The sequence below is a fragment of the Haemaphysalis longicornis genome, unplaced genomic scaffold (genome assembly GCF_048455015.1).
Source record: "Haemaphysalis longicornis isolate Haplotype H1 unplaced genomic scaffold, Haemaphysalis longicornis Haplotype H1 scaffold_1, whole genome shotgun sequence".
Classification (NCBI taxonomy): Eukaryota; Metazoa; Arthropoda; class Arachnida; order Ixodida; family Ixodidae; genus Haemaphysalis; species Haemaphysalis longicornis.
This window is the reverse complement of record NW_027526203.1, coordinates 26746303-26763482: the sequence shown is the minus strand read 5'-3', so window position 1 is coordinate 26763482 and position 17180 is coordinate 26746303. Positions and strand designations below refer to the sequence as shown.

At 51.3% G+C, this 17180-nt stretch overlaps 1 protein-coding gene across 1 annotated transcript in view; it reads right to left on the bottom strand.

The window, feature by feature from the left end:
* The window catches only part of LOC144163407 (whirlin-like), a 28962-nt gene extending 12069 nt beyond the window's left edge, over nucleotides 1–16893 (bottom strand). The window contains exon 1 of the mRNA XM_077694390.1: nucleotides 16775–16893. Coding sequence (XP_077550516.1) covers nucleotides 16775–16885 — 111 coding nt within the window. The 5' untranslated portion in view covers nucleotides 16886–16893. The remainder of the gene's footprint in view (nucleotides 1–16774) is intronic.
* Between the last annotated feature and the right edge of the window lie 287 nt (nucleotides 16894–17180).

Genomic DNA, 17180 nt, shown 5'->3' with positions numbered 1-17180 from the left:
TTTGTTCCCTGACAAAAAGGCTCAACAGGGCCCCGGAACTTATGGAAAGGTACGCCACCGAGATGCGGCGGCTGATGGACGATGGCGTAGCAGAGGAAGCACCCACTGATTCACACGACACCAATCAGCGTACCTATTACATGCCGCACCAACCTCTGCTCGGAGGCGACAGCACGACAACAAAGCTTAGAATCGTGTTCGACGCGTCATCGCACAGTACGGACGCAAACTCGCTGAACGACAACTTGGACAGTGGGCCAAATCTAAATCCATACCTCGTGCGCCTGCTACTAAATTTCCGAAGCCACCCGGTCGCACTCGTCGCTGATGCGGAAAAGACGTTTCTGCAGATAAGTGTCGCCCCTGAAGACCGTGATGCGCTTAGATTTTTGTGGTTTACTCGGAAGCCCGAAAATGGCAAGCCCTTGCAGGAAATCGCTGCATTCAGGATGACTCAAGTGCCGTTCGGGACAACGTCAAGCCCTTTCCTTTTGGCGGCAACGCTGCGGTGCCACCTTGAGAAAATGGAGCAGCAACATCCAGAAACAGCGAAGATGCTGAAAAACTGCATGTACGTCGATGACGTGCTGTGGGGCGCCCCCAGCGAAGAGGAAGCGGTAAAGGTGTACGGCGAGGTTAACCGCATTTTCGCTGCAGCATCGATGCGCCTGCACAAGTGGGGGTCTAACAGTAGCCAAATGAGAGAACTTTTCGTGCAGGACAGCCTCAACGAAGTACCTCTTGGTCAACCCGCCAACCTGCTAAATGTTCTCGGCCTTACATGGTTACCTAACGAAGACCTCCTAATCTTTGCTGCTGACCCTGTCATGAAATTTTCTGCGGAGCAAAGAAACACGAAACGCTTCGTCCTACAGACAAGCGCACGGCTGTACGACCCACTTGGTTTCCTGACAACGTTCACAGGATATAAAATACTGGATTGTTCGTGGACGCCAACTCGCAAAAAGTGTGGTGTGGTCTTGTGTTGTATGCCGGCGCTACAGTGCTTCCCACATTGAGGCGGACACCAGACTCCTTCCCCCCGAACGAACCGCTCAAGCAGAGCCATTGAGGTCGTCGACATTGACTTTTCCGGCCCCCTTTTTGTGAACGAGCAGGACAAGACGGTGAAAATGTATATAGTGTTCTTTACCTGTGCAGTGACGCTTGCAGTGCATTTGGAACTCGCTACGGACATGAGCACAGAAACTTTCATCCATGCCTTTCGTCGCTTTGTGTCGCCCAGGGGGTTATGCCGAGTAGTTTACTCGGACAATGCTTTGACTTTCAAACGGGCCTCTGGAGACATGGGCAATCTTTGGAAGGCCCCGCGGCACCACGATTTTCAGAGCTACTTCTCCAACTCGGGCGTTGAGTGGAAGGTTATTGCTGAACGAGCGCCGTGGTGGGAATGGTTCGAAGCGTCAAATTGGCCCTAAAGAAGACCATCGGCCGGCGGACCCTTGGCTTTGTCGAGCTGTCAACAGTGCTCGCCGAGATCGAAGCAGTCATAGATTCAAGGCCCCTCACTTACACTTACGACGACCCTAACGATGGTGCCTCCCTCGCACCAGCTAGCTTCGTGGCCGGAAGACGCCTAACCACACTGCCACTGCACGTGGAAAAATTCGTGGAAAGCTCTGCGACCTCGCTCCGACTGCTCTGGCAAGAACGAAAGCAGATCCTGCATCTGTTCTGAAATGTGTGGCGAAAAGAGCACTTGGGGTAGCTTCGTTCGGCCTACGCCTCAAAGAAAACGAAAGGAGGGGTCCCTGGGGTTGGCGACATGGTGTTAATACGGGAGGACCGGCCGAGACTGTTGTGAAAGACTGGCATCGTGACAGCGGTGTTTCCCGGCAGAGAGGGCAAAATTCGTTCTTGCGAAGTCAAGGTGCAGCAGGGAAAAAGAGTAAGGCGACCGGTTCAGCTCCTGTTCCCTTTATAAATAACATAGCGTAGAATGAGCCCTGTCTCATTCCGGGGGGGGGGGGGGGGGTATTAGAACTGTGCGCGGACCTTCCGTCCAGTCGGGGAGAGAGAGAACAGAGGGGCTGCGACAGAACAGCCGGGCGCAGAAAAGGAAAAGCCATTAAGAGGCGCCTCTGGCCGTAACGGGGCACCACGACTGGAGGGAGGGGGCCGCTCGGAGAATTCCGGGAAGCAAGGGAGGGGCCCGGCTCCTGGTGACTGCCAAAGTGGGAGAAAGCAACGAGAACTACTCGGAGGGGCCCATGGACGAGCATCGCTCCGGCGACTGCTCAAATTGGCTCCAACGAGAATTGAGAATAAACAGTTTAACGAACGAACCAAAGAAGTGCTTCTTTTGGGTCATTTCAAAAACCTTCGACGACAGAAGAAGTATTCATACACACATTGCGGCATACCCAGCTCCAAGTATTACGTGGGCTGGTCTTGGCGATTTTCACAGTGACTACTACCTCCCTAGGTTGTCCCTTTCGCCAGCCAATCTGAGGGGAAGGGGGGAGGGGGCTACTGAAGGGGATTCCAACTCGCTTAATATTCTTGCCCCATCCCAGACTCGGGCAAAATAAAGTTGTTCACTCCCTCACTCCAGCTAAGAGTTCAGTCTATTACCCCAATGTGATGTCTCTTTGTCGGCAACATCAAACTAAGCAACGCGAAAGCGAAAGCTTGTGTGGAAGTCCTTATATGATGCTCTTCCAGAGATGTGCTGTTTATTTTTTGTATGTTGTACATTAGTTGCACGGGTATATTGTTCTGCAGAGAAGCTTGAAATTCCAGAGCGAGGAAGTTTTGTTTAAAGTTGGAGGCAGTGATGGCTGAGGGTGAGGTGCTGATATGCTGCTGAGATCTAATAAAATTATGTAATATACCAAAACTTACTATGTTTACCCAAAACTGTCTGTATTAAACCCTGCAGGGATATGAAGCCAGAAGTCTGTTATACTGTCACGCGCTTGTGCTTGTCAATGAGCACCGAGCGTTTCATCGTTTTAACAAACATCAGTTTTTGCAGTAAATCGATCAAAATACCTGCTATACGCAATCTCGGACACACATACGCAAACAAAAAAAATTGTGACGAAGTATTGCAAACGTGTTCGACACGGCATCGTTTACTCACCGTGGACCAAGCTACCTCGAGGCGACTTTCAGCTCTACCGCGGCTCAAAAAGCCGCCAATATAGGCCAGATCGCTTAAACTGGTCATATGCAACAACGTCCCCATTTAAATTTTGTTACAGAAAAGAACGTACAACGCGCTACAACGAAAAATTCACCAAGCCACCGCTGGCACCCATGCGCCGCGGAGCAAGCGCCCAAACCAGAAAATCAGCCAGCTACCAGAAGGCGCCGCACACGCAAGATGGTGGCGCCCTCGTTGGAACGTTCTATACGGCGCTTTTTGCTCTCGCCATATTTCGCATTTATCGAACGGCGGAATACAGCCGCCTTTCAAGAAACCATTCGTCAAATGGCGAGGAAATGACTCGGTTGGCCTCCTTATCACCACAGCCGCAGGACCCTAGACACACTGTAGTTTGGGTGCTCGGAAAGCCCGGGCCTGAACGACCATCATGGCTGTTCAGCACGGCCGTTCAACGGCCATCACGGCGTGGTCCATCCACCCTGAAAAGGATGACAAATCTATGTCGTTTTTGTTGCTGTTGCGTAATGGTGTCACGGCAGTCTGTCCGACTCGGCGCCATCATGACTCGGTGGGTGGAACAGTATATACCATCCGCTTCTCGAGTTGATATCTTCATCAAACTGAAGCAGTCGCATTCTCAGCACTCTCATTTCTTGCTTTGAGCCGTTGGTGAAGACTAAGAGTAAAAATTGTTGGTAGGTTTGCGGGTTCGTTTTCGGTGTTGAAGGAGCCCATCGCTTCTGCAACTCGGCAGTGTTGGCGAAGAATCAGGCGCCGAGAAAGCGATGATGACGTAATGATAAAAAAGAAAATCTCTATTCCTTAATATTTACAAGTACAGTTCACAAAAAGGGTCATATGGCTGTCTTGGCGATCTTCCCACCGAGTTGCGCCCTAGGAATCAGACCTTACTCTGAGTTTCACCATAGACGGCAAGTTGTGACGTGTACTAAGCACGGAGGCTCGCTGGTTGTCGATGACGTCAAAAATTACAGCCAAGTCTGCCGCTGGCCATTATGCATGGGAGTATAATACCTCTCGCCCATTGTGTACCACGCTGCAGATTCGATTGGTCACCCGGGCATCTCGAATCACCAAATGGTGTAGCCCAACAGCGCCCCATCGATTTGCGACGTTCCTCTCCGCTCCCACATGTGGTGACAGCAGGAGGACGCCTACACGCGGGAGAGGCAACTTCCCCACGGTCGGGGCGGCCATTAGGCGCCGCAGCTCACACAAAAGTCGCCGGCGAGGCTTACGCACTACAAGCCTGCCCTGTGGCGCCAAGGCACGCAACCTCTAAACCACGACGCTTTGTTGTCCATAGGGTCCCTGCACTGATGTTTCGAGCACTACCGCAGCGCCGAACAGCGGCGCCAACAGTACCTGGATGTTGGTCAGCCGGTATGCTGCTGTAAAAATTTCTCTTGGTTCTCTTGAAACAAATTGGAAAGGCAACAGCGATGAATACGCGCAGTGCGACGTGCAATGTAAACAACGCCGATCAACTTGTCGCCATAAGCCTTTGTTTTGCTGTTTTGTGTGAATGCGTGCTATCGTGGATGTTGTTTCTGTGCACGTCCGCTATCAGCTTCGGTGGGCACCTGGGCCAGCCGCTGCCCGGTGAAAGGTGCATATTCAACAAGAATAAAAAAAATTAGCGCCAATCCATCCTGTGAAGGTGGTTGGAAAGCAAAGCTGTAAACGGCACCCACAACGATTACCCATGCGACGTCACATACATTCACTCACGTCGCTCTACAAGTAGTGAAACCATAGAGAAGTGAAACACACTTAACCACACCCTCTATTCCTACAAAGAGATATTCTTGCTAAGGTTAAATTATAAATAATGCATGAACGGTGGTTGGTTGAATTGTATTGGTGTAGCACATGAGTGGAAACTCTTTATAAAGTTAAAGCTAAAACCCGGTTTTATACGATCTCATTTCCCCATCTCTGCGTCGCGGAGGGAGCCGGTGAGATCGGCGACAGAGACGGAGGAGTAGAAGCAGGAAGAGGAGGGAATACTTCTATTCCGATTTCTGAACGGCCCAGAGTTCGTCCCAGGGGAGTGGTTCCTTCTTCACTGCAGCCCATATTCAGTCCGCGCCGCCTGCGCTCAGTCCACCAGCATAAGCTGGGTAGGCAGAGAGGGGCTGGATAGCAGCATCTGCCATTGCTATTGTTCGGTAGTTGACGGAAAGAGAGGAGGGTGCTCAGGGGTAACGTCGCACACCCCGATTATGTGGCAGAGTGTTCTTACTTCTGAGCACAGTTTACATTCAGCGTCGTAGCGATTCCGGTGCATTACGTCAAGACGCGTCACGTGTGAGAAGGAGCCGGATTGTATGAGCCGTAGGGTAGTTGGTTGTTCTATGCAAAGGGCAAGGTAAGGCGAAGGTAGGGGCTGTCCCTGAAGCGACAATTCATGGTTATGTCGCTGAATGAGACTAGCGGGTGACTGCCCTCGTGCAGCTCCATAGCACGGGGAGCAAAAGTGCAGGCTTGGTGGGCGTATTCGTTGCCCTCCATGGAAGCGCGACAGGTGTGCATATGATCTGAATGGAACCATTCGGGGAGTGGTTTTCAGCACACGCTGTGCAGGTCGGGACACCAAACCCGACTGGTAATTCTAGTAGGCTTGTTGGGAATCGGTGACAGACTTACGAACCTCTGGTTGAGTGTGAGCTAAGGCAATGGCTGCCTCTTCTGCTGCCGTCATGTCTTCGGTCTTGAGTGAGGCACAAGCAAGCAGGTTGGTTCTGGAGGTAGCCACGATGATGGCGTACTGCTTCCCTCGATGTTGGCAGGCGTCTGCATTACTGCATGATCACCGCATGATAACTGCATGATCACCGCCGAGGGTGGTATTGAGCGCCTGAGCCCGTGCTTCTCGGCGACCCTCGTCATGTGAGGGGTTCATATTTCTAAGCAAAAGGAGCATATTTATTTCTTGTCGCCAAAAGCCCAGGAGTACATCAAGCGGAGTGATATTCTCTGCAGCCCAGCCAATCCGGTGAAAGATTCGGCAACCCGCCGCAGTTCTGCTCATTCGGAGCTTCTGGATAGAAAGATGACCCTCTCTCAGCTTTTTAGAACCCCGTTCTAAGCAGCCTCTCTATGGACGAACTCATGGGAATACCAATGGCTTGCTCAACCGCCTTTCTAATCATTATATAAAGCCTCTTCATGTTCTTCTTGCCGAGAAGAAGACAGGGTGTTGACGTAAGTGATTCTCGAGAGGACAAAAGCTTGATATAATCGAAAGGCATCGGATTCCTTGAGGCCTCGCTTCTTGGTGGCCACTCGTCTGATCATGGGTATGATTTTTGATGCTGTGTTTGAGGCGCTGCAAGGATGCGTCACTCTTGGTGTTTGCCTGAAGATGTAGGCCCAGGATATTGATGCTGGGGCTTGGTGTGACGGCCTGGCCATTAAGGAGTATTTGCATGTGTTCCTTGAGATGTCGTTTGGCGTCAGGGCGGACGACAAGGAGCTGAGATTTTTTTACATGAGCACTAGAAGCCACAGGCTTAACACATTGGCGTACTAGAAGTGAGATGCCATGGGTTAGTGTGAGCTTCCTTTATTCGCACTCGCGTGGCATTCAGCGAGAATGCAGGGGTTAAACCCGAAGATGTGCTTAGTGAGTGCACCACTTGTCTTGCCCGTCTCCGCGTGGGCTCTTAGGTAAATCGGTAAGACCACGGGCTCTGGCTTTGGTACTCTATTAGTTCCAGGTTCGATTTCTGGCGGTGCCAGTAAATTATTTTATTTGTTCGCGGGAGTTGTCTGTTGACACCAACGGTCTCGAAAGAACCCTTGGGGGTAGAGGCAAAAAGCTCTGCTTTAAAGGCACACTGAAGTGATAAGTAAACATTGCGGGATTACTAGCGCAAATTGTAGTCCGGAGTCCCCAGGCCATGTTTCGACCACTCTGGGCGCGTTTACGCGATTTTATTTAGCAGAAAAGTCAATTCGAAAATTCTGTCCTCCTCTCTTTACGCTCGCCCATTTTCTGTGGCCTTTTCATGTGACGTCGGGAGGAGCCGAGCTCGCAATTGGCTGCGCTACTGCACGGCTCCCCGGCCTTTAGACAGAGTCAGTCGGCACACCGTTTCGTCCGCCGGCCGCCGACGGGTCGTCGCAATTCGTTCCCTCAGTTGAAACGAAGCCAGGGCACGTTTGTGAATGGAAGAATGTGCCTTTCTTTACGTGGTTAGTTTGTACACTGTATCTAGCTCCAAGTCAAGGTCTCTTCACACAAGCGCTGCACAAGCGCACATGCGACGCTTCGCTGACTGGTACGCCAGTAGGAAAATATATGGCCTCTTGAAGGCGGGAGAATAGTCAGCGAAGTCAATATGGGTACTAGGGAAATAAAATCAACTGATATTTTTACCGTACTGCGTAAAACTAGGGTGCGGGAAGCACTTCTTTGCGCTGGGCGAACAAGCACAGCGGCCAGCAGCACGACTACGCATCTGCGAACGCTTTTCCGTCTAAAAAATGCAATTGCTAGACGTGAGATATTGTGGAAACTTGGGGGATGCTTACTGCACGAGCGCAAAACAACAAATAGTCACCTAAGCTGCTTGGAATGCTAAAACTAAAGAAAAGTGTAAACTGGTTATACATTATATACCTTATACTTCCAAGGTCGGCACCGCTCGGCGGACGGCGAACAACGGCGTGAAGAGGCGAAAACCACCGATGTTGAGGGAGAGGGGGCGGCCTTCCTGAATGACCAGCCAGGAGGGATCAGCTGCGACGACGTGGACGAGGAGCTCCCGACGAAGGTCGCCTCAGCACCACGCACGGGAGTTGAGACGCGACGGAAGGCACGCGGGAAACACGGTGGTACAGCTACCAACAAGCCAAGCCAGGGAGACACCGGGTCAACAAACCTTGGGGGAAGCTTAACAGGCGGAAGGAGTTGAAAGCCCAGTCAGTAAGCGCCTCTCGCACCATGACAGCACACCAGAACGCAGTAACGCTAGCCACATTAAATGTGGTGAGCCTAACCTCACATAAAAGGAAACATTGGCTGGCCGACCTTCTAAACGAAAAAAATATAGACGTGGCTTTTCTACAAGAAACCAAAATTGCCTCACGAGAGGACGCCCAAAATTTCGTCCATTTTTTTGGCCACCAATTTTGGTGTTTTTACACCCTCCCTCCTACGCGAGCGGGCGGAACCGCAATTTTAATTCGGAAGCATGATTTCTTAACCGTAATTGGCTGCGAGCTGGCAAAGGACGGGCGTTTTTGTATAGTCGACGTCCTGGTGGGAGGGGAGCTTACACGCTTTGTGTGCGTTTATGCGCCGAATGAGCAGGCGGCGCGTGCCGACTTCTTTTCTTCCATTCGGGACATTCTCGTGGTTCCGGGTCGTCTCGTCCTAGCAGGCAATTTTAACTGTGTTGTCAATGCCAGCGACAGAGCAGGTGCTAGGGGTGTGGTGGACCCATCGGCACGTATTTTGAAAGCCATCCTTCGCGAAGGCGACCTGATTGACGTGGCGCTGCAGCGCGGGTGGTCGACCACTCGCTTCACCAGGCGGCGTGGCACGTCACAAGCTCGTTTAGATCGGGTCTACGTGACGGGTGACGCGCTATCACTGGTTACCGATTACACCGTCACCCCTGTCGCTTTCTCGGACCATGGCCGTAGCATGCTCCCTCAAAATCAGACCTGAGATCTAAAGAAAGGTCGGCAGTCGTTGGCTGATGAACGCTATGGTCCTTGACAACGCTCCCTTCGTCGATCGCATAAGAGGGGAGATAGAAGCGCTTAACGCATCAACCGTCGACGCGGTTGCGTGGGAGCGTTTTAAAAAACGCATCAAAGGAGCAGCCATTGCAGTCGGGCAACAGGAGGCGCGAGACAAAAAGGCGAAATTATGTCGACTAGTAGAATGTCTGCGCTCTCTCGTAGAAGCGGATGAGGAGAGACCGGGAGAGTTCGCTGAGGATATTCGCAGCGTCAAGAAAGAAATCCGGTCTGAGCTCGAAAAACGATACTGGGGGGCTCTAGTGCGGAGCAGGGAGCAGCGAGTGGTGTCCAAGGCACAGCCATCGAAGCTTTTCGGTGCTTTCGAGAGAGCAAGGACCGCCACTAAAACAATTTCCGAGGTGAACCACTCCGGTAGCATCGCTAGTGGGAGCGGGGAGGTGGCGAATGCCTTCTGTAAGTACTACGGTAAGCTGTTTTCCGTGTGCTCGAAGCTTGACGATCCCCCACCGGACGTCCTTGGTGAGCTGCCCATGGTGCCAGAGGACGTTAGAGTCACAATAAACAGCCCGATAACGGTCGAAGAGGTAAAACACGCCATAAACAAACTGTTAAAAAATACGTCACCGGGGCCTGACGGGATTGTTTCTGAATTCTACCAGGTATTCCGTGAAGAGAACAACCCTCTTCTGGTATCTGTCTTTGACAATATCCAAACCACAAAAGTGCTGCCACCTTCAATGCGGAACAGTAATTTGGTCCTCATACCCAAAAAATCCGTCCAAGATACGGTACCGAATGTGGAAGATTTCAGTCCCATCAGTTTACTGTCGACAGACTATAAAATCCTAGCACGCATCCTGGCCCGACGACTCGAGATGGCCCTCAGTGGTGTGGTGGGCCCACATCAGACATGCGGATTTAGGGACCGCTCCATTTACACCAATTTGCATCGCATTCGAACGGTCTGTGAGGTGGCAGAGTCAGGTACTTACCCCTTAGCTGTCCTACAACTCGACCTTAGAAAGGCCTTCGACCAGGTAGACCACACCTTTCTGTTTATGCTCCTTAGTCAATGTGGGATAGGAGATGCAATGGTAGATTGGATTAAGATCTGCTACACAGAACTGACTACCAGCATCATCATGAATGGGGAATTGGGGCCGCCAATCAACATCGGACAGTCGGTCAGGCAGGGCTGCCTCATGTCCCCTATTCTATTCGCACTGTACATAGAACCTCTCTGCAGGATGGCAATAGCGTCCAAGTCGATCCGAGGCTTGGTTCTCGGAGACGAAGAACTAAAGGTCCTGGCCTATGCAGACGACGTCGCCTTTGTGTGCACATCGAGAGAGCAGGCGGGGGAGGTTGTTGCACTGGCTGAGGAATTTTGTAGATTCTCCGGGGCACAGCTCAACCTTTAGAAGTCAGAGGGAGCATGGCTAGGCGAATGGCTCACCAAACCCCAACAACTATACGGAGTTCGATGGAGGGGGGCCATCACCCGCTACCTTGGGGTAAACCTAGATACCGGCGCAGCCATCGCCCCCCGGTGGCAGACGAAACTGGCAGCTGCTGGAAGGAACTTGGAGCCCTGGAGAGCACGACATATTGCCCTCTTTTCTAGGGCACATGTTTGCAACGCCGTGGCATATCCGGCCATCTTGTACGCGGCCCGTGTCTCGACTATTGATGCAGGCTCAGTGGCCAAGCTACACCGGCTGTTTGCGGTTTTCGTCTGGAGATCCACGTATGAACCCATACGCCGCACTAACATTTTCTGGAGTGCCGAAGCCGGGGGTCTTGGGCTCGTCAACATGTAACTTAAACTGATTGTACAGAGATTTGTGTACTTCCGAGATCGCAGTGATGGCTTTCTCCAGGCGGTTCTCCAAACTGTAGGCGCCCTACACCTGGCCCCTTGGCTCGTTACAACAGGAGAGCTCGCATATGGCGCCCGCGCAACAGGCTTTTACAGGGAAGTTGCGGGGGCACTGGCTCTCTTGCAGGAACTCTTCTCCTTGGAGTATTTGGCGCAGTGAAGCCGAGGAAGCTCTACTGGGATTTGGTGGAACAGACCCTCCCACCCCCCTTGTACCACTCCCCACCTTTAGGCCGCCTAAAAAGTGACGTCCTACGACGTGTGCGGAAGCTCCCCGTCCCAACAAGTTCGAAAGATTTCTTCTTCCGTCTGCACGCAGGGATACTCACAACTAAGGCAAGGCAGGAAGAGCGGGGTTTCTTCCTCCCTGGAGGGGCCAACTGTCCGCTGTGCGGAAGGCGGGAGACGGGCGAGCATGTATTCTTACAGTGCAATACAGCATCGTATTTCTGGGACGAGCTGCAGTGCTCCTTTGGCATACACTGGCAGCTCACCTGGACCAACTTAAGGTTCTTGGATGCAGACATGGAACTCCCACACCTCCGAGATTGCATCCACGTCATGGGACTCCACTCGCTTTGGAGGGCAAGGGTGGATGCTGTCGAATGCGCTGAACACCCTCGGCCGGCATGGAGGCATTTTGTTCAAAAGGCGCAGTGGGCAGTGGCTGCCCTCGACGGGCCTGACTCAGACTCCGAGTTGTTTGATGCACTGGCGCAGGGTTCGCGTGTCCTTTCAGAATTTAAGGTAAAGGAGCGGAGGAGATGGGACTTAATCTGATGGCTAGGACCGGGAAACACTCCTGCTCACCTCTGCTTGCCCAGAACCCCTTCCCCCCCCTCCGCCCCCATCCCATTGCATTCAAGCGGTGAACAAAAGGCACCGTCATCCATTCGAAAACGTTCGTGCTGGTGTAATTGCCGCCCTAACGATGCCACTAGCTCACGATGCCACTAGCTCACACTCGCCGGCAGAACATGCTTACGCCATGCTAGTGTAAAGGCCGTAGGCGCCTATTTTTCTGCATGCGTGAAGCTACAATTGTGCACGACGAATACCCTGCAATCATCTGATGTGATCCTGTATATATCTCTGTAAATAAAGTGTTTGTTATTTAAAAAAAAAATCCCCGTGGCCGAGTGGTCTGGAGCGCTAGGTGTGTCATCGCAAGTGTTTTGCAAGTCACAAGTTCGAATCACCGCGGGTACGTGTTTTTTTTTTTGTAAGTTAACTTTTTTGTTTTCCGCCAATGTTTTCTATACCGAGTTCACCTTTTTTTGGGCCGCAACGTTCATTGCTCCACGAACTAGTTCGCAGGGTGGCACTGGCGCGCTAACGAGTTCTAGTTGGCGTGCTGTTGCCATATGCACCGACTGCTTGCGGGCAGTGGGCACAGGCCAGAATCAACAGACCCTTGGCCTGGTGTGAACACGCTTTTTACGATACAGTCATGAGTGAGGCAAGCTCCAAATATGGGGAAAAAGCGCATGGCATTTGAGCGTCTGCGGGGACGCGGAGGGCGTTCATGCACTGCGTAGGCCTCGGCTAGTGAATGCTACGATTCCAAGCCGTCCTGGGAGGCTTATCGTATGCATTTTACAGCCGATTGACATGGCAGAAGCGCGGTACGATTATTACTGAGATATTGAGAATGCCCATCCAACAACGCCATTGGTTGTGTTTTACAGAACCGAACCGAAACCGAAACTTGTTTGATTGCTAACCTTGGGCATCGTCCAATCCCGGCGCCCCCTCCTCCCAACGTCACAGCCTTAGTTGGTGCGGCCGCCGCAAACCGCGCATGGTAGTTTTTCTTCTTTCGCGCTTTGTAAAATAATTGCCGATTTGTCAACCGGATAAACGATGAAAAGTGTGCTAATTTGAGCCAGTCTACGCAGTGCAAGCAAAAACGGGAGCTTGACAAATTCACTTCAGTGTCCCTTAAAACAGAGAACCAGCATACACCCCAGGCATTTTCTCTGCGTGCTATGGAATTTGAGGCGCAGTGACTGCGACACGAATCTGCAGTGATTCCACGGGCAACCACCCCAGGCTAAACGAATGGGCCATAAATGTGTGCATCGATCAACTTGGAGCAGTGACGGTGAATGACGTTTTTCCTTCTTTCGTTGCTTAGCCAATACCTACCCTGGCATTTTAGAGTTACGCTTCGCTTATGTTTCAACAATCTATGTTTGATTCCTCTTCTTTATTGCGGTGCGTGTCGCTGCTTACCCCTTCCACGTGTACGCGTGGAGCTCCTGCCCGTGCGGCAGCGGCGTCACCTCCAACTCAAATATCGCGGCCAACTCCATGCTACTACCATCTCGCTGACTAAGACAGAGGGAACACCGGTGCTAATGCCGGCGCTGAATTTGGGCAGTAGCCGCCCTGTGTTCACAGCTACGAGTTGACGAACACAGCAGCTGCACTAGCTACACGCATTGGCGCCCGGCCTTCAGCATGAAGCTTGGCCCGACTTTTTCGCTTGGACTCGCTGAAATTTCAGTAAAGTGCCGTGATGTGCGAGCCCCGTGATGACGGCAGCAGTCACAACCGTCCACAGTGCCCGCCTTTAACTAAAAGTCGTAGCCGACACCTCTATGTGCCCAATGCCATTGCTTGGAAACATCGGGCGACTCCGCCACCCTCGCTAGCTCCTCTTGGATGCAGTAAACCTTGTTTGCAGGGTGTGGCTGGCTACCACCTATTACAGTTTTCCTATTTAAAAAATGTGCCAATATTTCCCAGCTCCCTAGAACCCTTAAAACGAGCGCGCTGGTTTCAGCAATCACTCATCGCACCGTAGTGCAGCAGTACGGGAACAGCGTGTGGCGATGTAAACATCTGATTAATGAGGCGAGTGGCCAGAGCTGGTGCTAGCTTTACCGGCGTCCGTGTCACCACCATATCAGCACACGGAGCCTATTGGCCTTAGGACATACCATGTATCTACCTACGACTGACGTCACTTATAGGACGCCGGGTTCGAAGTGTGAAGTAAGCTGACAGATTTTCGTTTGTATTTCTGCACTTTCAGATTACGTTTTCCATCTTTCAAAATGCGAACTTGTCTTCTAAAATTAATCCGAGTCCCACCCCTCCCTTTTCTTAAAAAATGCTTGCTGCCAGTGGTTGTTTTCTGCTAGATAAATCATATTGGGAGTTCTTCAGCTGGTCTGTTCGGTAACGTCCATATATGACCCAATAGGTTAATATTCTGCATGGGTGGAAAAAAATATTACCCCCAACCGACCTGGCTGTATTAGCTGCGTTCATTATTGTTATTGTGGCGTGTTCTGGAGGGGTTTAAAACGAGTTGATTACTGTTTGTTCATTTTTCTGTTTTTTCCTACATTTGCTAAGAGTAACAAAAGAGTTATACACGACATTCTGTAGTAATATAAAGTTATACACCGCAGCTGTTCTGTTGCTACCGCGCCCTTTGACTATAGCCCATAGTTGTACTCCAAGTAGATTAATCTTTGTGACGAAGGTTGCGAAAAACATTTCTTCAAAGACAAGCAAACTGGTTGTGCGGCGTTGTCAGCGCACATCTTTAACACAAAGAGCCTTTTAATGCGTGTTTCATATTTGGTAGCTGATTATTTCAAGGTCACAAACACAATAACGGGAATCAGTCACGCTTATGCCACACTCTTGCAAGCATTACTGTTTCTCCAGTACATAAAATCCATATGTTCAAAGTGCGAACACGTGAAGGAAGTAGCAAACAAGACAAGAATGCGCTGTGACAAATTAATCAGCTGTCGCTTTGCTGACGTAAAGACGGCAGCCGACGACCGTCCAACAACACGTTTCATCCCGTGAAACCGCAGGGGCACTCGACCGGTCGAGCGGCGCGCAGCAGATGGCGCCTCTGTAGCAGACGACAAGGCAAGCGCCGGCAAAAATGAAATCAGTAGCTACTCTACGTGTAAACCTAACTTGCTAGAAACGTATTAACGCGTATGGCTGCATAAGCCGAAGGGAAATTTCAGCGGCACCTGATCTCAATTCCAGCAATGCAGCACGCGCCCAGCGAACAATTAACGCACCTAACAAAACGGCGGCCGCTCCCGCATACTCCCGGCGAGGGGAGTCTGAAGTGCTGTCCCGCTCACTTTCGGTAGCCTATGACCAAACACGTCAGCAGACTTACGCTAAGGCTGTCACATTGTCGGAAGTCAAGCAATTGTGACTCAAAATGTACCCAACTTTTTCTTCATTCAGGAGCTGTGCCATGCAGACAAAGAAAGGGTCGGCAACGTACCCCAGAGCATTGCAAACCGGGCGCAGTGTAAGGAAATCTGGCAAAACAAGTTCCCACAAGCTCGAGTATGCACAGGTGTCGTTCGCAGAACCTAGAGGGGTGTGGACTCTGGTAAAGGCAGTCCACCTGTCTCTGCACTGGGTTTAAGACAGTTACACTGGGTTTAGAGAGTGGGCACCGAAGAGGCATCAAGTATCCCTGGAGGCATGTTTCCAAACGCTTCGCTGCAGAGCGCCCCATGTGACGTGTGATGTCACTGCGCGCGCTATTCTATTGAGCTCCAGCTAAAAGGTCCCGATTGTTCGGGCACTGTGGCTTCGCAGTAGACTTCTGGGCCCTGGAGCTGACAATTTGGGTTCGAGCCCCAGCCGCTCTTTTAAGTGCAGGGCCCTTTAGGGACGCGGTTTGTCGTTGTAGCTCGTCCGATGTCACGATACCTAGCCACCGCAGCCACGCTGCGTCACGCACCCAATCAGAGGCTTCGAAAAAATACCCTCTTGCGCCTCCATTCAGCCTTCCGGCCAAAACGTAAGAGAATACGTCATCAAGAGGTGTATATAGGCCGAACCATTTGAAACTCCTGGAACCGCTAGCCCTTGTCATACATGTCCCTTTATGTAGCGCAAAGAAAACTGCAGGTACATTTTAGGTAAAATCTATGCAGTTAGCCAGCAGTCCCCGCGTCCATTTAGTTGGTAATGCTCACTGGGTTGGTTTTCGCGATAGTAAGCGAAACAAAAAATCGACCGCCGAAGAAAGAAGCCGGAGTTTCGAACGATTATGTGTATATAAACATCTTCCGTTATCCTCCTAACTGTTGGCCGGAAGGCTGACTCAAGGGACAAGTGGATATCCTTTCGAAGCCTCTGTTTGGGTGCATGACACCGTGGGACTGCGGTGGATAGATAGCGTGGCCGCGGACGAGCTACGACGACTAGCCGGGCCCCTAAAGTGCTCTGCACTTAAAAGTACAGAACTCCCGCTCGTGCGGTTCTAGGCAGAATATGGGCGCGAACTGTCCCAGAAGAAGGCGCGCGAGCACTGCGAAGGTGGGAATATTGAACTGCATTAAACGAACCTATAAAATTCATCAAGAGAGGGGTGACACAGAGGGGGTAAGTGGGTGAGGGGTGGTAGCAAAGAGTGGAGAATGGCGCCACAGTCCGTGTGGCAAACTACTGCTCTGCACTTCCCACAGCTTTCACGTTAAGTGGTACTGCTTCATTTCTTGGTGTGTTTTTTTTGCAATTGTTTTTTCTAAACTCAAGTCTACGTGTCGTTTTTGTTAATAATGGTGATTTGGTGTGCTTTAGGTCACTTTAGGTTAGGGGTGCAGCCTCTGACCACGTTTAGTTAACGTTCTGCATTGCGCGAAGAGACGCGTCACCTGGGCGCTGTGTAGCGAAGCGTTTGGAAATACCCTCCCTGGAGCAGCTAGTGTGTTCTGCTTCATTCGTAAGAATATGGTTGAGCAAGGAGACAACGCCTGTTATGCCAACTAGTCTGTACTATCGATCTCTTTGTTTAGTGCTTGCGTCGGAATCGAAAGTTGGCCTTTCTGATCCACGAGAGTTATAGTTGTGACTAGCACTCTGCAAGCGAATAAACGAAAACAGGGGTAAATTTCTAAATCCGCCTGGTATTAGAATGAAAGATTTTGGAAAGCATACAAGCAGGCTGCAGTGTTGAGAAATGTCAGTTTTTCCGGTTTGACACAATCGTCAAGCGCTATACCAATAAGTCTGCGTACGTGTATGGAGATAATCCGCGGCAGCTGTTGCGAGGTGTTGTTTCCTCCCTCGATGGCGATTCCCAACACGGGCTTGGTGCGCCGCACCGTCACGCGTATCCGGCCATCCATCAGCTCTTCTACACGGTGGCCCTGCAATGACAAAAACATTTTATTTCTCATATGAAAACGCCGAAACACAGTAATGCCACTGTTTCCAGTGGGTTGACACAGCGCCTTCATTCTATGCCAGCCCTACACAACAAAGCTCGCCGACATTCCGCACCCCGTTGTGAAAAAGTGGACAGCGTGAGCTCGACCACTTCGCGCAGAGCTGACAGTGCGCCGTTGTGGCAGATTAGGCCCTCCGTCAAGTGATCGAACAGCTGGGCGGTGCTAAGCTAGAATCGCGTCCGAACGGCGCTTC